The sequence below is a fragment of the Sylvia atricapilla genome, chromosome 14, assembly GCF_009819655.1.
Source record: "Sylvia atricapilla isolate bSylAtr1 chromosome 14, bSylAtr1.pri, whole genome shotgun sequence".
Lineage (NCBI taxonomy): Eukaryota > Metazoa > Chordata > Aves > Passeriformes > Sylviidae > Sylvia > Sylvia atricapilla.
Window position 1 is genome coordinate 1,005,697 of NC_089153.1, and position 22,737 is coordinate 1,028,433.

General features: G+C 50.3%; 1 protein-coding gene and 1 non-coding gene across 2 annotated transcripts; both read right to left on the bottom strand.

Moving 5' to 3' along the window:
• Window positions 1-394: 394 nt before the first annotated feature.
• On the bottom strand, window positions 395-22,448 carry HSPA9 (heat shock protein family A (Hsp70) member 9). Its single transcript, XM_066328850.1, has 17 exons — window positions 21,981-22,448; window positions 20,732-20,790; window positions 19,109-19,196; window positions 18,853-19,034; window positions 18,085-18,209; window positions 16,333-16,406; window positions 16,141-16,247; window positions 15,207-15,369; window positions 14,472-14,564; window positions 12,656-12,865; window positions 10,182-10,409; window positions 9,287-9,391; window positions 8,027-8,144; window positions 5,634-5,728; window positions 3,907-3,999; window positions 1,968-2,108; window positions 395-1,152 (listed from the first exon to the last, which is right to left on the bottom strand). Exons 1-17 carry the CDS (start codon window positions 22,431-22,433, stop codon window positions 1,093-1,095), a joined length of 2,394 nt encoding a protein of 797 aa, XP_066184947.1. The 5' UTR covers window positions 22,434-22,448; the 3' UTR covers window positions 395-1,092.
• LOC136367775 (small nucleolar RNA SNORD63) lies at window positions 8,729-8,797 on the bottom strand. The gene has a single exon (XR_010744733.1). It is a non-coding gene; the product is annotated as a small nucleolar RNA SNORD63 (small nucleolar RNA).
• Window positions 22,449-22,737: the final 289 nt, after the last annotated feature.

Consider the following 22,737-nt stretch of genomic DNA (forward strand, 5'->3'; position numbering starts at 1 on the left):
GCTGCATGTCTAGTTTTCATTCTAGCCGAAGAGACACGGAGTAAGAGATGGGGAAAAAGGGGACACAGCTATATTTATGCACCTCCCTGGAACGCTGGGCTGCTGGAAGAACAGTGGGCAAGTGCTGCTCAAGCCTAGAGCCTGTTTTGTAAGGCTAAGCCCAAGCCACCCAAAGTGCCTGAGGCTACTGCAAGTAACAGGACTTGGGCACCTTGTAATAACAGCACTGCCACTCTCAGAAGAGCACAACCTCACCCTGACACCAGAAACCTCTTTTTTGTCTGTGAATGAAGCACAAATTCCAGGAAGTTACAGCTGCCTGGCTGTTCCCTCTGCAGCTGTCATAGGAAATCAAGTGCTCGTGTTCTCCATCAAAGGCCAGGAGACCAGGAACTCCATGTTGGACACTTTTCCGCTTTTATTTTAAAAAAATCCAGAATGGATCCAGTAACAGTTTTATTATCAAGGAAATCGTTTTACCATAAGCAGAGAACAGACGCGGGATGGAGCAGAAGGCTCAGACAAGCAAAGTATTGAGCTTTCACACTGCCTCTTCTGTAAGAAATAATGTTACAACTAAGTTTGCAGTAGCCCCTTTCCTTCAGAACAAAGGCACCAGCCTAGCTCAGGGCTAAATGGTCTCTAACAAAGTCCTCAGCCTTGCTCCTGCTGCTCACAAGCCTTCACCTGCTCCCAGAAGGAGGGGGCATGCAGGCCTTATTCTCCTCCCCATTCCTGGACAGCTTCCATCTCCACCCTCCAATTTCATGACATGGTTTCCAAGCTTGGATCTCAGATTTACTACACCATTGTGTCAAGTATTAAATGATCAGCCAGTCCCAGGTGCTCAGGGGAACACACCAGGGCCAAACTTGTAACTTTGTCTGGCATGAATTAACTTTTATCAAGTGACAATTTATCTAGCAGACACATCACTAAGTTTATACATTGAAGAATTTTATATATAGAATACTGCAAAAACACAGTAAGTCTGAATTCTGCCCCTTGCTGCTCAGGAAGGTCCCTTCTCTCCCAAGCATCAAGAAAATCGACCTCTTCATCATTCTCTCGTCAAGGCAAGACAGAGACTCCTTATTGCTTCTCTTCCTTCTGATCTCCTGGACTTCCAGAACCCTCTCGCTCCGAGGCCATCTGTGAACAAACAGGTTTGTTACTTGTGGTAACAACAAACCGCTCCTCCTGGCCATTTTTTCCCTAGCTGGCTGCTCAGCTCAACTCCAGCCTGCAGAACTCTCCTTCAGTGCAACAAGCAATGTCCACTGAGTAGGGAAATCTTCATCTCTGTCTGAGCTCTGAGAGGGAGGAAACAATCTTCCCATTATTCCCTTTCCTATGGGATGTAGCAGGTTGACACTGCAGCACTGAAGGTTTGGTTTGACATCAGGAAAGCAGCTGACCCCAGTAAGGACAACTCAGTACCAAGGTCACCTATGCACTGTGCCACTGCCATGCTGGGACACCTCCCTGGACAGGTGCCAGAGGGTGGGAGGGCCTTCCACGGGGAAGGAGGTGGAGAAGGAAATCCCAATGGCCTTTACCGTGGCTTTAGGAAGACTGGACAGGAATCAGATTTTACAATCACCCTTAAGTAAGTTCAGGAGTTACTTTACTCCATCAGGCACTCCATGCACTTGAGAGGAAAGCCCTCTCCTTGCTCTTCTGGATGCTCCTTACCCGGAGTTTCCCCTTTCCCACGGAATGCTGTACAGTAACACAACCCAGCCTGGAAACATGGCCAGGATTTCAGGCCTTCAACTCTCCCTGACCTTCCACAGCTGCCCCTTCAGCCAGTGTCACTCAGAGGGAGCTGCAGAGGCTCAGCACCACCTCCCACCCAAGTGTTCAGGGTCCTGACTCCCTCCCAGCCCAGCTCTTACCCAAGTTCCGTGTCCTGACTCCCCTCTCCCCATCGGAGGGCACTGAAAGTGAACTGGCCATGCACCTACCTTCTTGTATGCCATTTCAAAGAGTTTCAGGGAAGCCTGTTGCAGGCTGGTTGCTGCCTGCCTGATGTTCTCTCCTGTTTCACTATCTTTACGAGCCAGAAGTTCTCTCATTTTAGCAATTTCTTCCTTTAATTTGTTGCACTGCAAAAAAGACATAAACGTGAAATGCTGCACTTGTTTCATTGTTAATCTCCATCTGTCATTTCACCACCTGCTGGCCCCAGCACAACTACCTTTTTGTGCCAGAAACCATGAAGTAAAGCCTCAAAGTGAGTCTGCAGGGCCTTAGGACTGTGCCCAGTTCCCAGTGGGCACCTGTCCACTTCACTAACAGTGTCCCAGTTGGCATTAATGGGACCCTGTTTGCTGTCTGGGCAGAGGTGCCAAGGACAGAGCCCTGCAGGGCCTGACAGCTGGCCAAGGCCGTGCTCTGTGCCTGGCACAGCTCACCTGGCACAGCCACACCATGGCAGGGCACAGCCAGCCAGTCTCCATGGTTATTTAAGGCCCTGCCGGGGAGCTGGCGAGCAGGGCTGCTCCCGCCCTGGTCAGTCCCTGTGCTGCCTGCGGAGCTCAGAACAAACCAACAGCACAGGCTCAGCCTGGCTCAGAGCCATCTGTCAGCCCCTGCACAGGCTGGCACTGCCTCCTTCCCCAGCAGGCTGCTGGGGAGGGCTCCTGCACACGGCTGTGCCAGCAGGGCTCACAGACATGGGCACAGCTCTGTGACACACCACGGGACAGGGAGTGACAGCCGCCATGGGCAGCCAGCCAGCACAGGCTGCCCCCACCTCCCCAGGGAAGCCACTGGGAACAGTCCCTGCAGGGAACAGGGATTTTGGCTCCACGCTCCCGTGAGAGGAAACTCTCTCACATCATTCCAAAGAGCCAGCCAGTATCATGGAATCACAGAAAGGTATGGGTGGAAGGGACCTTAAAGATCATCTCATTCTACCCCTGCCATGGCCACTCAACCAAGTTGTTCTAAGCCTTGTCGTCTAACCTGGCCTTGGACACTGCCAGCAATCCAGGGGCAGCCACAGCTTCTCTGGGCACCCTGTGCCAGGGCCTCCCACAGCTCATCCTCCCAACCCCAGGGAAGGATTCCCTCCCAGTATCCAATCTAATCCTGCCCTCTGGCACTTAAAAACCGCTGCCCCTTGTCCTGTCCCCATCTGCTGGCAGAGAAACAGCCTTTAACTGACCAGAGGCGGCTACAGACTGTAATCAAATTCCTTCATACACCTCAGAGCACCCATGAGCCCTTTAATTCTGCTTCCCAGAGTTGTTAAATTGCTAATTAGGCACACTCTTCTAAACTTGGCTTTTGAAATTCACAAAGCACCACATTAGAGCGGTGTGAAAAGCAGTTCTGGATATTAAATACCCGTATCATTTCTAAGAGAGAAAAATTTGGGTTAAGTGGACGCTGATTTTCATTGCCCCCAGATTCTTGGGTGTTGTGCAGGAGAGCACAGCAGCTCTGCCTCTGTCCCTGTGCTAACAAGGGCAGGCACTCTCCACAATCTCCAGCCTTGGAGCAAAGCCCCACTCTGAGGAGCCAGACACAGCAGAGTCCTTATCACAGCACTGCAAGGCCATGCCAAGGACATAGCTCTGTCAGAAACCTGTCATCAGCAACTCCCCAGGCACTCAGAGCCTCAGTGACACTAATCTCACACTCTGCCATAGGTTATTTGCCAGCACCCAAACTCTGTTCCCCTAAGGATGGCTGTCCATCCTCCCCTCAGCCACACTCACCCCTCCCACTGAGTGCCACAGCCAGAGGTGCAGGGCTGTGCCACCTCCACCCAGCATGGAAACACGACCAGATCTGGAGCCACTGGCCAGAGCCAGCTGGGAGTTAAGCGGGAATGTGAGCAATGACTTTGTGAGGAATTTTATGTGCTGTGGCACTCCAGGATCAGGAACCACCTACCTCATCTGCTGGCAGCTGATCCTTGAACTCTTCCATCTTGGACTCCGTGTCGTGGATGATGCCCTCGGCCATGTTCACAGCCTCAACACGTTCCTGGGGGACAGAGCTCGTCAGGGCTGCTGCCCACAGTGGTGACACAAATGGTGACACTTCATGCCCCAAAACTGCCAAGCGCCACTCAAGTTCCCTCCCAGGGTCCTTCTTTAATGGCACCAGGGCAAGAAGAAACGCAGGCAAACCATTTCTAGGTGCACCGTGGCCCCACAGGGCCCTGAGAGGAGTCTGTGTCAGCCAGCCCTCAGGCTTGCACTCACAGTCACTCTCCTGAACTACAAGTGACCAATGCACCACCATTGCTGGCACATGGGAAAGGACAGACACCTCAGGGACAGCACAGCACACTCTGCTCCTTGGGAAAGCAGCAGAGCTTTTTGAGAATATCCTAAAGTTTCTTCAGTAATAGGAGCACTAGAGACAACTCAAATGCTGGGTGATTTTACTCATGGTCCCTTATTACAAATACTCCCATTTATGCATTCCTGATTCTTTCATGGCAGTAAAACCAGGATCACAAAAGTGTAATGAGGCAATTTTGAAAACTATAGTTATACAAGTCCAGTCAAGAGAAGTGTTAGTTAAAATAACCTGAGCCCCTTGCTCTGTGAGTTCACTGGACAGGGATGAGTCCCACTTCAGGATTAAAACAGAAAGGAACTTATCCAGAAATTTAAGATCCAAAATAAGGCAGGAGGAGAGTTTTCAGTCCAGCCTCTTTGGATGCCAGACCTCCCCCTTCACTCCATGGCAATGATGAGGTTATTCAGACAGTGGGACTTTCAGAGCAAGGTCTTCGAAGGTTCTCCAGCTAACCTACAAATGCCCATCAGCCACTGCTTTGTGGCTTTAGAGGTTCTGAGGCCAGGCACTGCTACTTGCTGGGGATTTATTCCATGCCTTCTACCCTTCAGTCTTCTTCTGACCCCTTCCCTACTGGGGCCAAGATTTACAGCACTGCCCAGACACCTGAGCCAGGCTCCTGCAGACTTAAGGACACAAAGTGCATAAATGCCATGTGCCAGTTTCAGCAATCACTAAACATATGCTGGTGTCACATCCCAGAGTCAGCTTGTGCTGTGTCTGCTTAAAAATCAATGCTCTACGTTTAGTTGCATAATTCGTTAGTGCTACCCTCATTAAACCAGTCAGTTCCAACCATTAATCCTGTGTGTATCACAGGTTCAGTCACTCCTCCATGGCAAGCGCCAGTCCTTCCTCAACAAGGCCAGTGAGGGTTCATCCATCTCCTGGCTTCACCTGCACTGAGGCCAGCACTGCCCACATCGACACAGCATTTCAGGAGCAAAATGCACAGCCAAGGGGGACAGTGGAGAGCAGTGATGACAAAAACCCTCACCAGAGCTGCAAAACTATTTGCTATGAGCAGCAGGCAGGTGGGTTTGCTCACTGCTGCCTCCATGTCCCAGAAATTCCTCAGGGAGCAGGAAAGTGTACTCACACAGGGCAAGGTACCCAACCCCAAGACCCAAACGCCTCTGCAAACACCTTCCTGCAACCCGGGAGTGTCAACTGAATAAAGAAAGGAGCAGAGACTTGGGTAAGAGCTCACAGAGCAGAGCCCAGAGCCACCCCGGGGTGCACAGCTCAAAGCACAGAGTGTAAAAGCAGCAGGTCCTCTGCTCCCTGAAGGTCCCGTAACCCTCCGTTACCTTTCTCCGCCTGTCCTCCTCCGCGTATTTCTCTGCGTTCTTCACCATGTTCTCAATTTCATCTTTACTGAGGCCGCCAGAGGACTGGATAACAACTGCAGCAGAGAAGAACATGAATAAAGGATCTGCTCTCACCTTTGAGGACAGGATTATTCCCTAGCCTAACAGCAGCAGCCTTGCTCAGAGACCCTGCACCCAGGGAGGCCCTGTGGCCAGGAGAAAGACTGTGACTCTTTAAAGAGTCACTGATGCTGCTGGCAAGGTAAAAGCCTCATCTCCTGGATCTGCAGCTCCCCAGCTCTGCCGCTCCCCAGCTCTGCCACACACTCCCCGAGTGCTGGTCTGCAAGTCACTCTGGCCAGTCTTCAGTTAATCCTCCTGGAAAATGAGAGTGTACCAAAGCTCTCAAACCAAAGGAGCATCCCAGATTAGAACCACAGAACTAACAAAATCAAAACTAAAATCCCTCAAACAAACCCTCCAGCAAAAACTCAACAAAAAAATCCAAAGAGAATGAATGGTTTCACCAAAGATTCCTTTCCCTGCTGGAAAACAGCCCAGGCTTGGTGGCAGGGTAAAACAACATTCCCCACCCAGCTCCTCACATTGCCCTTAATAAGGAAATGGAGCATGATTCTATGGGCAGGCTCTTACACGTCCGAGGGAACCTCCTTGGTCTTTTCCCTCTATTAGTGTCAAAAAGCATAGTCTAGATACAGGCTTTAGTGCAGGAATTAGTCTAATTTCATTGCAAGAGTACCAATATCCAACATATCTCAATGCCCATAAAAGTGCATGCTACAATCACCATTTAAAGGAACTTTTCTGTGGAATATTTGTCAATGGTACAAAACCCTGCACAAAGACACAAGTATGGAAGTGTACTTTGGGTAAGACGTGGGAAGAGCAATTCAGCTTTGTAATTAGGACATCTACCTACAGGTAAGGCAGCTAAAAGTAATTCTGGTTGCCTGTCACCAGGAGCTTTTTACTCAGCCGTAGAAGGCTGCCACACATCCAAGATCCCCAAGGAAATCCAAGTAACAAGCAGGGTGGTTTTGGTGCCAAACTGCTGCTGAAAGGCCAAGCAGTGTGATTAAAAGCAGTACACACCTTCCAGCTGTGCACAGTTAATACTTCTGCTAACTGGAGCATTTCACTGCTCAAGGGTTGTCTCCAAGAAACAGCTGAAGGGCAGGATAGGGGCTTCCTGTTGTAAGGGGGAAGAGTTTTATTTTCTGTCAGGGGAATCTGTAAATGCTTTAAATTGATCTCCTGAACCCACCACAGAGCTTTAGAAACTGTCGACTGTGTCATTAATTACATTAGCGCATAGGGCAAACATTTCACTGCACCACAGAGCAGAATACACTGACAGCTTGAACTTCCTGAGCCTCCTGCCAGCCAGAGACACTTCCAGCCTAAGCACGAGAAAATTAACAAGGTGGTTACAGGGAAAACCTGCTGCTTCAAAATATCCCAATCTCCAGACCTTTATAATGCAATAATTACAAACAAACAGGGTTTTGGCACAGGGCTGGGTCTGCTCAGCTATTTATACATGATATGCCCTGAAGTCAGATCTTCCTGATTTGATTCTCCCTCCAAAGCCGGCACCTTCGTGCAGCCAGGCTCACAGACAGCAATCCCTGTGTGTTCCCAAAGGAACAGCACTCCCAGCAGCACAGCTCAGGGACAACTCATGCAGGGTGCTGCATTCCCAAACCCCAATTTCTGTCCCCTCAGGGTAACACAGGGCACACGTGACTGCCTCACACACCATGGTGACAGAGCATGGCCTACTAATACCAGTGAGCCCTCAGTGAGCCACCCTGTGTGCCAAACGCCTGGGCACTGGGACACAGCTGATCCATGCAGGAAACCCAGGCAACAGCTACATTCTGCACAAGTGTTGCTGCAATTATTCCAAATGGCAACACTAAGGCAGGACCATCACAGGGCAAAACCAATTAGAATGTGGTGAAACCCTGCCAGTGAGGGCTGCCTTGACATCAGCATAGGCAGGTGCCTCATCTCTGCCTAACATGCAAGGAGAGTATCCACTGGCAGCAGCCTCTGTCAGCAGGTTACTGGAGAGAGCAGAGGCTTACAGAAGCTTTAGTGCCCTAGAACAAACCAACAGCTCAGCTCTCACTTATCCCTTTCCCCACTCTCCTTTCCAGGAGGGACACAGGCTCAGATGACTTCAGCTCCATCTGCGCTGCACTGGCAAAAGACTGAAGAGTAGGGGTGACCCAAGCACACTCCATCCCCACTCCAGACTGTGGGACGCCATCCAAGCAGCACTGGAGCAAACTCCATTCGCCGTGGAGTCACTCAGTGTCACCCTCAGCAAGCCCTGCTCCCCTCCCTGTCCAGCCCACGGCACTCACTCTGCTGCTCCCGCCCGGTGCCCTTGTCCTTGGCTGACACGTGCACGATGCCGTTGGCGTCGATGTCGAAGGTGACCTCGATCTGGGGCACTCCCCGCGGTGCCGGAGGGATCCCAACCTGAGGAAGGACAGGAGTTGGTCATCAGCTCCCACAGGGACAGAGCTCAGGGGACGAGGGCTGGGCACATCGCCCTGGGGATCTGATACTGAATGAGCCACTAACCAGCCCTCAGAGCTGAGACCTTTAAGTACCTGTTGGCATCACATTGTGCACTGGTATCTTGGCAGATTTAATAGGATGCAGGTTTCTGCCCTGGGTAAGTGCACAGAAACCACTAGAGAACCCCAGGTTTGGTTCCAAGGTGGTACAAGTTCTACTTTTTTGCCACACAAGCCCCTCTTCCATAGCTGTGGCAGGATGCTCCACTTCCTCTGTTCTGAACACAAATTTCACTGGCCACCTCTGGGGAACTATTTTAAGACAGTGAGAGGCAGCACAGCTTCCTTCAAAAGTACAAAAGAAAGGCAAAGCCCTTCCTTTCTGCAGGGCTCTTCCTAAGAAGCTCACACAAACTTGAACAGTTTAACAGTGCCAAACTTTGCCAGCACTGACCAAACCCATTTTGCTCAGGGAGCTGGTTGAGCAGCCCTGCTCTGCTCCCAGCAATCTTGGAGCACATCTGTTGCTCAGGGAGCAGGGCGTGGGCTCAGTTCACAAAGTCTCCACACAATTCTTCAGAATGATGTGTTGACAGTTTAACATCATGGCACATGCACTGCAATCCCAAAGAGCAACAAACTAACACCCTGGGGTATCTTGGTTCACACTGATTCTGCTCCCAGGGTCTCACTAGGTTGGAATGGGCTTCCCTGGGGACTGCAGATATCCTGGAGCTGCTCCAGTTCCATCTTTGCTACACCAGAGGAGAGGTCAGCATTCAGATTGATATTCACAGGTGTTTTTATACCCAGAGAGCCCTTCCTGGTGACCAGACCCCAAAGCTGCAGTAGCCCCAGTGACACATGGGAGTGCTCAGAAATGCTGAGCTCCATCTTCAATGCCAGCTGGTTGGTCCTCAGCCACAGAAAAGCTGTCCCAGGGCCAGGCCGTGCCTCTGGAGGCTGCTTTTTGTACTACAAAGCGGTCAGATGACTTCTGGGAGATGACTCCCCCTCAACACTCCCTTCAGGGGGCAGCTGAAATGACGAGTGTCACCAAGAGGGTCAACTCCAAGGGCAGGAATAGAGAAGCCAACGTACCAATGTGAACTGGCCAAGCAGTTTGTTGTCACTGGCCATCTCTCTCTCTCCCTGGCACACTTTGATCTCAACTTGTGTTTGCCCATCAGCAGCTGTAGAAAACACCTATGAAATAGGAACAAGAAGTTACTGTATAGCTAATTAAAACACAAACATCTGCAGTTACAAGCTGACTGAACAAGGAATAAAAGGAAGCTACTTGGAAGGGAAAAATCATGAAATGGGTGTTCTCATGTTCCTCTGGTGAAACTCCAGGGCATCAAGGCTAGCAAGAGCCAAGCTCACTCTTGTCCTGTACAGTTGTCTTGTCTCCTGTACTCGGGGCCACAAAAACTGGCCATCCATGGCAGCAGAAGGTTCCACGGCAGCCACCACACCCCAGAACATCTCCTCTGAAGCAGCAGGCTGCAGCTGATGCCTTAGACAGCTCAGGTGTTATCAGAGAGCACACAGCAGCAGGCCCAGACAAGGCCAAGGGAAGGAAAGGATCACACCCAAGTCACCAGGACATTACAATGCAGAGGAAAGATAACCCCTTCCCAGGCACTCAGCCAAGCAAGGGCTGTCCCACAGGTGTGGTGCTCAGTCCGAGAACAGCTCCACACAATCCTCCTTCAGAGTGATGTGTTGACAACTGACATCATGACACACACACTGCAACAACCCTCACTAGGTTACAAATATCCTGGCATATCTTGGCATCATCAACTCAACTGCCCTCCCCTCTTGGGCACACCAACAATCAGAGATACTCAGTGGCTGACATTAAATCTAATTTCTCCACTGCTCTTGTCAGATGAACAGGCAAAACCATCCACTGGGATGCTCTGGGTGGCCTTTCCCGAGTTGTCTAAGAGCACCAGCAAAGTCCCACCCATCCATAGTCAACTCTTACCTGGCTCTTCTTAGTGGGGATGGTGGTATTCCTGTTGATTAGCTTTGTGAAGACACCTCCTAGGGTCTCAATGCCCAGGGAGAGGGGAGTTACATCCAGCAGCAGCACATCTGTCACATCACCAGCCAACACCCCACCTTGGATAGCTGCTCCAATGGCCACAGCCTCATCAGGATTGACTGCTTTGCTTGGAGCACGGCCAAACAATTCCTGCACAGTCTGCTGCACCTGAGTGGAGACACAGCACAGCTCACCCATAAGGCAACCATCATGGCCACAGCAGCCTTGGCTTAGCTTGGTGTCCTTATGCTGATGCTGCCATGGAAGCCTGAGACAGAAACAGTGAGCCTCAGCTCTGTGTCTACTCCCTCACCGTCCACTCTCCTGCACAGCACTGAATGCCCTCATTCCAGCCCAGACAGCCAGCCCCTTCTCCAGAGGCTGTGTGCGCCAGCTGCAAGGCAGCTCCCATCAGTGCCTTCACATAGCCCAGCCACACTCCCAGGGGATCATTCCAGGTTATCTGCGAGTCAAGGACTGCTCCCTGGGAACTGTGCAAGCCAACACTGAGCAAGACACAGCTGCCAAGGACAGTATAGCTGTGGAGGAGCACTGGGAAGGTAAAAAAATCCAGCAGCACAGTTCATGCTGTTTGTGTGCAGTAAAGGGAAAAAAAAAAAGGGAATTGTATAAAGAACAGTATTTTCCAACTCTTTATTTTGTGGGCTGTTTCAGCAGAGGAGATGCACTTTGCCAGCACTCCGAGCTCTGCTGTCAGCTCTGCACTGCTCGGCCCATTCCCAAGGACTGTGCTCTTGATCCCAACAGATTTCCTGCTGAAGCATCCAGCCAGGAATTCACTGAGGCTCTGCCCCAGAGGACAGCTCAGAACTGCCCTTCTCTGTCCTACAAAGGAAGGCTGTGGGGCTGGGTCTCCTCTCCAAGTACAGATGCTGGGTATGCCAGCACAGGTGAGTGGGATGTGCCTGGAAAATTGCTGGAAGCATACACCCAACCGTGCACTGCAGTCAGGAGACTCCTGCCCAGAGTGCTCATTACAGAGAGGGACTCAATGTGTAAACATGTAATTAAATGCAAGTCTTTCCCTCTGGAGCTGTATTTTACAGTACAAAACAATACTTGTAACCACCCAGGGTCCATCTCCTGGAGTACTGGCCATGGGAGAGCTCCAGAGAAGCCACATTCTAGCAGGGGGAAGAAAGCAGAACAAGGTACCCAAGAGAAGGCTTGGCTGGCACCAATTTCAGAGGCAGAGCTGTAACTACAGGTACTCAGGAAAGCATTCTGTCTGCTCAAAGCCACACATGCTGGGGGTTATGAGAGAGAGAAGGAAAAACAAAAATCAATATTTAAGTTCTGTCTTCCACCCCTAAAGGATACCTCATGTTTCAGGAAAAGGTTTTGTGTTTATCATCACTTTATACACAGGTAATCACACCATTTTTCCTTTATCCAGCTGGAAGAACAAGGGCTTTGGGAACATACAGCAGAGTTACTCCACCTGAGCTTTGGCCAGAGCAGGAGCTTCTGTTTATCTTGCTGCTCTGGCTCCCCCGCCCGAGTGACCTTCAGCTCACACTAGTATCACACCAGCATCCAGGCTCATTAATACAGGGAGGAAAAACCCAACCAACCAAACCTCAAATCCACCCCAAGCAGGACTATGCACAACTACTGCCCTAGCGGGGACCTTCAAATCACAAAGCAATAAATAGTCCAAGCCTGAGTGATGCCTCTGGAGTGAGATTTTGGTGGAGTCTCCAGGAAAGGCCAGGCTGTACCCCTGGAGGGAGCAGTGAACATCCCTGTTGAGCTCTGGGATGGAGGAACAGCAGTAGGCACGGCTGGAAGAGGAGCTGTAAATCACCTGCAGACAGCACTTATCTGCAAAAGTGTGCATGTCAGCACAGCAGGCTTTAGAGCTACCTGCTGTGCTTATCTCCACAGAATGTAAAGGCCAGGCTTTATATAAGGAGTGTCTGGGAGATATAGGTATAGGTAGCTCTGATTACACACAACCAGCAGGTACCAGAGAGGTTCCGCTCATGCAGGTTCTTCACAGCTGGACAAGCTGGAAACCCCTTGGAAGGCACCGACTGCTGACAAGTGACTGTCACTGATACGTATCTTTACGACACTAAGTCCTCAACAACAGGCAATGCCCCATACTTCTCAGCAATGCTGCTTGTGTCCAGTGCACAGCAGAACGTCAGGAGGCAGCTGGACTTTCACCTCCCAGCACATCCTCCGGGACTCCACAAAGTGCAACTCCTCTCCAGCCCCCAGGGCCCAGCTGAACTAAGCAAACAGAACGAGAGGTCCCGGGCAGTGCTCCCACGGGATCCTCACACCGTGTCTGCTCTGAGCACTCCCAGCTCCTCTGTTCCAATCCCCCGAACAGCAAGCACAGGGCAGCTGTGCCAGCCCTGTCTGAACAGGCCCTGAGCTCATACCTTTGGCATTCTGGTCATGCCACCGACGAGGATGACTTCCCCAATGTCACTCTTGCTGACTTCAGCATCCTGCATGGCTTTCTGGCAGGGCGCCACCGTCCTCTTGATCAGGTCAGCCACGATGCCCTCGAACTGCGCCCGACTCAGCTTCATATTCAAGTGCTTTGGTCCGGAGGCGTCCATGGTCAGGTAGGGCAGGTTGATGTCAGTCTGCAGCAAGGAAACAGGCTCAGGGAAAACGAGTAATGGGCTCTACATCAGCTTACAGGTTCTGTTTAGCCTTTACTGAGGAATCTGCGTGCCTGTTCACCCTCCAGGCCAGTTTAAGTGGCAGCAGGCACACTTATATGCTTGACATTTCAGAAAGAAGACAATTTTGTTCCACACCTCATGGTCACTACTGTTAAAGCCTCAATTTTAATACTGTGTTACTTCAAGCTCTTTCATTGTTGAGCAAGACTATTTGTCACAGCCAGGAAGTGAGAGCAGAAACACTGAAAGTGACAGCCTTAATGCTGTTCCTTCAGCACAACCAAGAAGAAAGCCCATCTGCAGAGTTCCAAAGATTCTGCCAATTGACTCACATCCCATACCAGGTAAATTCCTTGAAGGTATCTCTGTCGCTCTTGGCTATTCTCTAAATGGCAACAGCTCATGTTCAACAGCGACTCAGCCACCCTTTGACACAAAGTTAATCAGAGAAAAGAAATAATCCCCATTTCTTATGGCTGTTTGTCACATGCTAGATTTCTAAAGCAAATCTTACACTGAAATCATCTGATTTAAGTGCTGAGTCATGCTAACATCAGGAGACACTACAATCCAAAGCAATTAAAACATTAGTACTTTAAGCTCTAAAGATTAAGTTTACAGAAGAATTTAAGTTATGCTGCTGACTAGAGGTGTGCACTCACTTTATACATAGCACAGTCAAAAGTATTAGAGGAAAATGGGACCAAAAGCAAGTTGTTTTCAGTTCACAGCTGAAGAGTTAAGGAATTCAGTTTTTCCTGGTATGAACAAACTGCATTTGCCAGCTCTTGAACTCATAAAACAGAACTTGCTATGTCTCTGGCAGAACTATGCAGCCATTGTGACTGCCCTCAGCTCCTTGCTATGAGCTCCCCACTGGCCAGCAAAAAGACCACCATCAGACAAAATAAAGATGCTTATTCACAACCTAGAACTTGGCAGAGTCCCCATTTCAATTACTATATAATTGACCTTAATTTCACTTAGCCAGGACTATTACACTCCCAACTTGCTGTTTCTCCAGTTCCTTATTCAGTAATGAATAAAAGACACGCTTGACTGCAATAATATACAAAGCTGATGGAAAAAAGGAGGGAGGGTGGCTGCTGCCCATTGTCCAGACAACTTGTCTATAGGCAAATAAGTCAAGATTCTGTATAGGAATTACTACACAAATTAGCTGTTTGAGCGGAATGAGTAGCACCAAGGTTTTGGAACTGCTTGCACAGAGCTGTAAGTGGTTCCAGTAACCCAGCAGCACTAGCTCAATTCCCTGATGCCTGTCAAACTTCTGGAGCACAGAACAGGTTGGGAACAAGATCACAACTCTAGCAAGATCAGAAGATGTAGTGCCAGAAAAAGGGCAAAATCCAGCACCCAACAACTCAGTTTCCAGCAGCTCCCTGTGCTCTAAAAGCACACCCTGCTCAGTGACCTGCTGTGCCAGTGATGCCACTGGGTTACACACAGGAAAAAACAGCATCAGAGAGCTCTGTAAACAAACCCAGCGCAGAACTCAGTGTCTCGCAGGGTTGTAGTGGATGCTCTGGATCCAGGCACGTACCTGCACCGACGATGAAAGCTCACACTTGGCTTTCTCTGATGCTTCTCTCACCCTCTGAAGGGCCATGTTGTCTTTAGTCAGGTCAACTCCCGTCTGAGTGACAAAAACAGGGTTAACAGACTCTCAGCACCTGCTCAGGAGTCACTTCCCTGCAGTTCACCTTCTCAGAGCTCTTGACTGAGAAGCTACTTCTAGAGCAGATTGCCATGTGCACTGTGCTGCTCCCTCCCTGCTGGCAGGGGTAGTCAGCATTCCCAATCTGCCAGCCCTCTCTGCCCTGCAAGTGATCATGCAGTGAGGTACAGACAAGCTTGGAAAGGCTGCTGCAGCAGAGAACAAGACAGGACTGAATTAGCAAAGGAGCTGGAATTAATTGTAGCTCCCTCCCAGTAACCCTTGCTTGCATTTGCCCTGTCACATTCAGTTACATCACAGATATTTACTTTTAAAAGTAAGCAGACTGTGTACAGTCGTGCTACACCAGAGAGCAAAAAGGCAGAAGTCCTGCCATTCTGTAGAATAAAGAAGACACCTTCCAGGAAAGGAATATTCCACTTCAAGAAAACAAGTGTAAGAAGTGGAAGCCAGGCTAAAGAGTGTCTAATCCTCTTAAATTCCAGCTGTGCCAGAGGTAACAAATCAAGTCTTCAGAATTTAAGAGAATTTTCATTCTCCTACAGAAGTGAGATTGAAAAGCAGCATAACACAGGGCTGTGCTCTCAAGTGACACCTTACCTCTCTCTTGAACTCCTTCACAATATACTGTAGCAAAGCCTGGTCAAAATCTTCTCCACCCAAGAAAGTGTCACCATTGGTGGACTTCACCTCAAAGACTCCCTTCTGGATTTCCAACACAGAGATATCAAAAGTACCACCACCCAAGTCGTAGACTGCAATGCTGCAGGAAGAGAGGCAGGACAATGTTACTTTCTAGACAAAAGGTGAGTGACTCAGAACTCCCTCTCCTCAAGAGATGAGAACTCACACTGCTGCCCACACAAGTTCAAAGCCTCTCTAAAGACAGCATTGAACAATCTCAAAGCGTCCATACCCCCTGAGCACTCAGAGTCCATGTAGGAGTCCCTGGAAGATGTGCTAAACAAAGCCTGACCTTGCCCATTTTTTTCAGAGATGGCAGCTCTTGCCTCTCCAAAACCAGACACTCTCACATCCAACAACAAGAGCAAGGACACCAGAATTATCATGATTTTTTTTTTTTTTCAAAATGCGATGCTTTCCCAGCACTATCACTATCTCAGAAATAATGTCTAACAAAAGACTGCACTTCTGTAACCACCCCTGACAGCAACAGAGAGCTGAATGCAGGCAGGGGAGCTGCAAGCCATGGACAGCTGGCACAGCTGAGCACAGCTCCCCTGCTGCCCATCAGCACCTCTGGCACCCAGCTGTCCTCAGCCACACCCACCCCTCCCACCAGTGGTAAGGTAATTAAATTGACACTCAGGTTGGATAATTAAGTTGTAGCTGCAAGTTATGAACTCTCTTTAACAATGTTGGTTGGCAGAGAAGTGACATTACAGAGCTCTCAGGCACAGCTCTGAGTCCATCTTGGCAGAACTCCAAGCAGTGCCTGGAGCTCCCAGGAAGCAGAGGAGGCAAACCCCAGCAGGTTCATTTCAGAAGGCTGGTGTTATGCACAAGCACTTACACTCTGTCTTCAGACTTGTCCAGCCCATAGGCAAGTGCAGCTGCTGTGGGCTCATTAATCACCCTGAGGACGTTCAAGCCAGCGATCTGCCCAGCGTCCTTGGTAGCCTGAGGAGGAACAGGGAGAGTGCTGACTGCTGAGAGAAACGGAATGCAACTTATGAGCCCCAAAATCTCCCAGCTTGATGAGTACCTGTCTCTGAGAATCGTTGAAGTAAGCAGGGACTGTGATCACGGCGTTCTTTGCTGCGTGTCCCAGGTAATTTTCTGGAAGAAAAAGGAGACAAAACAAAAGTTACCCTTGTAAAAACACCAAGTTATCACTCACAGAACCACACAATGGGTGGGAAGGGACCTTAAAGCCCCTGTCCCAGGCTGCTCCAAGCCCCCATGACCAACCTGGCCTCAGATATTTCCAGGGATCCAGGGGCAGCCACAGCTTCTCTGGGTGCCCTGTGCCAGGGCCTGACCATCCTCACAGGAAGAACTTCCTCCTAATGTCTAACCTAAATCCACTCTCTCTTAACTTGAATCTAGCCCGGCCTGTCCCATCACTCCATGCTTTTGTGAATAGTCTTGCTCCATTAGTACCTAGTTTGAAATTATTTCTCTTAACTAACAGATAACAGGCTCGCTGTTTTCTGCGAAGATGCAGAGGGAGCTGTGCAGAATTCCAGCCCTTCCACAAAACACAGAATAATTTGCAGACTTCTGGCAGCACAGCAATGCACCTCTGCAATTCCATCAGTGATTTGATGCCACTGTAATGAATTTACCTGAAAGCTTGTCTTTTTAGAATGCAACTGAAACTGCACTCCATTTTTCTACATGTGATGCACTTAGAAGTTACTAATTTTCATCCCATTTGTAGAATCTGCTGTTGCTTGCTAACACTTGGACAGTACAATGTACGTATACATTATTTAATTATTTTTATACAACTTTAGAGGTGTTTGAGACAGTAAGTCAAAGATATGTTACACCCTATTCTAAGGTCTCAAAAAAGAGGGAAGTCATCAAATGCACATTGAGACTTGCTAAAAAACACAAATGTGCAGGATGCAGTGAGGAGGCACAGACAGGACTCACGGCTACACAGCAGCCTTACACAGAGCCTGCACACCTCACTGCTCTCTGCTGCCTGCAAAGCCACAGCTGAAGTCATGCAGCACCCAGGCCAAAAGCCAACACTCCTTTAAGGAGGAGATCCCTCCTAAAGGCAGAGGTACATCACCCTCAAAGCAAGTCAGATCTATCACCTCTAGATGCTCACACACCCCATGCTTGTATTTTACTACCACAGAAAATAAAATAACCTTTGGACGAAGCTTCAGTCCTACCCTCCTCACACTCACTGGACAAAAGTGAGGGTGCAGAAGGCACTACTGACTGTTCCCTCTGTACTCCACTCAGTTTCCCCAGAAACCACTTCAGGAATTGAGAAAAAGAACATTTCTCCAGGCCAATGGATGCTTTCCCCAGTGCAGACTTGAAGTCACCACTGGCTAATTACCTCTTAGGGCCCAACAAGAGGGTCCCTTGAACTCTCCCTACATGCCACATACCCAGCAGCCGATGAGGAACAAAGCCACTCCAAGCCTGGCTGCCCCAGCCTGTGCTGAGCTGCAGCCAGGGAGGCACAAGGACTGAAGCTTCCAAGGAAATGGAGCTCCCCCTTCTGAGTAAGTGTGAACTCAATTAGAACCAACTCAATCAGCAACCAATTCTGGTACGAGTACCTTTTAAGTAAAGCACTGATATTTTGCTGAAGATCCAAGACTGAGGCAGGCACTGATACTCTTTGAGGTTTCCCAGAAGCCCACCCTGCTCCCTTCCCTCATCCACAGCCCTGCTCTGCAAGGGTTTGGTACCACAAAAGCACTATTCTGGCTGCAGCAGCTCCATGTATAAAGCACAGAGACTGCAAAGAACAAGTTGTACCAACCTGCAGTCTCCTTCATCTTCATGAGGACAAAGGCCCCGATCTGGCTGGGGGAATAGAGCTTCCCATGAGCCTCCACCCAGGCATCCCCATTGGAAGCACGGACAATCTTAAACGGGACGTTCTTACTGAAAACCATGAAAACCACAAGAATTCACACTCAGTTTCTGCAGCAGTACAAACCCATTACCATCAGTACCAGCAGATGAACACATGTAAGTTCTAAACAAAGAACACTGAACTCACCAGCAGCAGATCCAGAGTCCCACAAGTTACAAACTGCTGCTGTCAACACTTACACAATACAAATAATGTACACATACCAAATTGGCTAGTGTTTGAGACAAGCCAGAAAAATACGTATTACATCCTATTTAAGGTCTCAAAAAAAGAGAATTAAGTAATCAAATGCACAGACAGGACTCGTGTATGCACCAGCCCTGCAGAAAGCTTACACCCTGCATTGTTCTCTGCTGCTTTAATCCGACACCTCATTTAATCACAGGTCTGAGGTAGGATCACATAACTTTGACTGCAAACGCCCTCAAGAATTAGAGATGTCTGCACTGCAAGCACCAACAAGCCTTTTTTCTTCTTCTCTGGAAACCTTAATGTGATCAACTCTGAATGCAGCTAAACACAGCCCGGCCCTCAGGCAGCAGCACTGCAACCTGAGAGCTGAGGGCACAACTGCTTCCCCCAGGGCGGGTCGTGCTGCCCCCCTGGTGTTTGCTGCCCTGGGGCTGGCAGTGGCACTGTCCCCTGACTCACATGTCCTTCTTCACTTCGGAGTCGTCAAAGCGGCGGCCGATGAGGCGCTTGGTGGCGTAGAAGGTGTTGTGGGGGTTGGTGACCGCCTGGCGCTTGGCCGGCATCCCCACCAGGCGCTCGCCGTCCGCCGTGAACGCCACCACCGACGGCGTGGTCCGGGCGCCCTCCGAGTTCTCCAGCACCTGGGGACACAGGGACCTGTGACACCCACACCCACCTCGGGACACCCCACGTGCAACACTCCTGTTTTACTCACTTTCGCTTGCTTCCCTTCCATAACGGCCACGCAGGAGTTGGTGGTGCCCAGGTCAATCCCAATAACGGCACCTTTGATGGCTTCTGAGCTGGAGAGCACATCAGGGGAAAGTAAAATTACCATTAAAGCAAAATAATTACATGGCAAAACACAGTTCAGTCTAAAAGACAAGACGAGGTGATTTTCCACGAATCATCGAAGCAAATCCAGGCTGTATCCAGGTGTTCTCTGACTCCTCCACTACAGTTTAGGCTGACGCCTCTGTTCTGAACCAAACCACTTACAAGTAAACCCTAGCTTGTTAAAATAAGCATATAAAATATTATTCTTCCCCAGGATGTCTTTACTACATATATCTATTTAGATCTTCTCAACAACTCTTAAGAGTCTGGTATAAAAGAAAGTTGTAACTAACTCAGTCCCTAAAGACAACTCGTCCTATAGGAGTTGTTTTGGGTTACTTTTGATCACAGAATCCCAGACTGGTTTGGGTTGGAAGGGACCTTAAAGCTCATCCAGTGCCACCCCCTTGCCGTGGGCAGGGACACCATCCCAGGCTGCTCCAAGTCCTAATGTTCAACCTGGCCTTGGACATTTCATGGGAACCAGGGGCAGTCCCAGCTGATCTGGGCAACCCTGGTGCTCAAATCTGTTTGAAAACATTCACCTGGAGTTAAAAAAACAAATAAATTCCATTTGTTTATTTATCATTGCTTAGCATGTGGAGAAGAATCCACAGTGGTGAATCACCTGGCCCATGCAGGGTGCTCTGGGCCAGAGCCAAAGCAAACCACCTTCCTGATCCTCAGGACCAAGAGGTGAATTTAATCCTAAAAAAATGGGAGTGGTTATCACACAAGACAAATTTGAACCCCCTCCTCCTCTCTGGGAAGAGTGCATAACCCCTTCTGAGGCTCAGAGAACCACCTATGCACAGCTTTGCTTACAAAGCCACGTTCTGGGATGGAGAAGGCATTCCACAGCAGAGCAGGACTGTGTTTATTTCCAGGAATGTCACCTTCTCTGTGCTCAGGCTGCCAGGGGCTCTAACTCCAGCTCCAAAAACAAAACAGTGAGTTTGGAACGCTCAGCTGTAGCAGACAGACCCAGCTCTCCCAACAGAAACAGATTTTCCCAGCCCAGGGCCTGAATCAGCATCAGACACAAACATCTGAGTAAGTCACACAAGCAACTGCTCCCTTCTCCCATTATCCTGCAGCAAGGAAAATGAGTGATTCAAATGCATGTTTAAAATGAACTTTATCTGCAGGGGAATGGATCCAGGTATCACTCATTTCATGTCAGTCTAAAACAATTTGTTCCATCGGTGTTAGGATTACTTTTTGTTTGGTTGATTTTAACCAAACAAATCTCAGCAAAATCCAAGTTTTGTGGGCACTGCTGGTGTGGGGAGCAGCAATGAAAAGCAACTCTCAAAGCTCCCCTGGAGAGAAACGAGAAATAAAGAAATAGCCTTAGAAAAGTTGCGGACAGAGGTTCCAGTTTTATTCTGCTGGTTTGGCTCTGTTACCCAATCCCTGGCTCAAATAATCATTTCTAGGATCAGGAAGAGAAAAAATATAAACACCAACAGCCAAACACAACCACTCAAGGAACACTTACGCATATTTCCTGCTGGATGCTGCTCTGAGAACATTTTGGCTGAGCCCATTCCAAAATGTCTGTAAAACAGAAACACACTAATGAAAATTCAGTTTAAAACATCAAGAGTTTCTCAAACCAAGGCTTTCAGAAGCAGACAATGTCTGAAGCAACACTGTCCTACTACAGAATATACCACTCTCTTTTAAAACTTAACTGCAAAGAAAAATTAAGAACTTGCGCAAAACTCAGACTGACAGAAAAGCCTCCTCCCCTCAGTTACTGCACTAATTAATCTGCCATAACCCTAATTTCTATGACCAGAACCGAGGTATTTCCCTCATACTGGTTAATCTGTGCAAAAGACATCTCAATAAGTCAATACTGAACTTTCTGTGCTCCACGGGCAGCAGCAGATAAACATTAACCCAGTTTCTCAGAGCTCCGTGCCTGGTCAGCAACAAATGCCCCACTGCATCCCTTGAGGAACCTGCAACCGAGATTTTGCTGCACAACTCCAGATACGGCCCAGCTTGGCCGCCCCTCAGCACGTGCAAAGCAGCATCCTCATGAGTTCGGGAAGCATTCTCTCTCTTTCTGACCAAGAACAAGCCCATAACTAGGTATCTTAAGGCGAAGGGGACCGAGCCATGGCTATTTTGCTGATATTAAAAGCCGTAAGGCCGAAGCACAGCGCATGGATGGCTCAGGCTGTGATAAAGCAGGGCCAGCACAGCGCGCAGGGATTTGCGGTCCCCGCCTGTCCCTAAATCGCCTCCACGTGCCCTCGCCAGCCTGATCCCCGCGGCCACCATCACACGGAGGGTGAGCAATCAAGCTATCTTACTACAAACCTCCTTAATACAAAACAGACTCAAACACCTAAAACAGGCTCCTCTACATCCCCCAGGACCGCATCGCCCCGCACCCACATCAGTCTTCTCTTAAAAAAATCTGAGCGCTGAGGAACCGCGGCCCGGACCCCGACTCGCCCGCGGGCAGCGCCCTTCGCCACCCCCACAGCCCGGCAGTGTCCCTCCCCCAGAACGCTCCGGGCTTCACGGCCCGCAGTGTCCTCCCCGGTGTGTGTGCGGCGGAAGGCCCCTCACGGCCCGCGGTGTCCTCCCCGGTGTGTGTGCGGCGGAAGGCCCCTCACGGCCCGCGGTGTCCTCCCCGGTGTGTGTGCGGCGGAAGGCCCCTCACGGCCCGCGGTGTCCTCCCCGGTGTGTGTGCGGCGGAACACGTCCCCCCGCTCCCTCAGGGAACTGACCTGCGCGGGCCGCGTGGGCGGCGCGGGCGCGGCGCGCGGCAGCAGGAGCGGCAGGCGGCTCGCGCTCAGCATGGCGGCGGCGGCGGTCGGGGCGCGCGGGGCCGCGGCTCTTCTGGAAACCTCCACCCACGTGGGCCGCGGGGGGGCCGAGACGCGCCGAAGGACCCCCGCCGCAGGCTGTCCCAATAATGCCTGATCCCGCCGCTCGCTTTCAGCGTTCCGCACGGACGCCCGCACCGGCGGCGCAGCTGCACGCTGGCTTCCCGATACCGACAGAGAGCTCGCTCTACAGCCAGACGCTCTCCGGGGCAGGAAAAAGGCAGCGAGGCGGCGCAGCAAACACCGGCGCAGTAGACGACAGCCCTGGTCCTGCGGAGGCTGTGCACTCAAGGTCGGACAGGATAAAGCGCACAGCGATTGCAGCGGCCTTGCGTCAGGCTGCGTTCTGCGCATGCGCAGATCACACGGAACGCCGACTGCGCCAAGGCCCCGGGGCCGTCCCGCCCCTTGTCGCGCATGCGCCGTCCAATTCCGGCCCCTCGGCAAAACGGGGTCGGCGGGTTCGGAGTGTTCGGGCACACCGGCACGGAAACCTGCAACGCGTAGGTCAGCTCCGACACCTGTCAGCTACTGTCCTACTCCTACCAGGAGAATTCGAAAGGGCTGTACAACCGAGTGCACTTGGAAAAAATACCTGTGAGGCTTGCAACCGATACTTGTTCAGCCCCAGAGGAGTAACAGGACTTTTAACCAAACC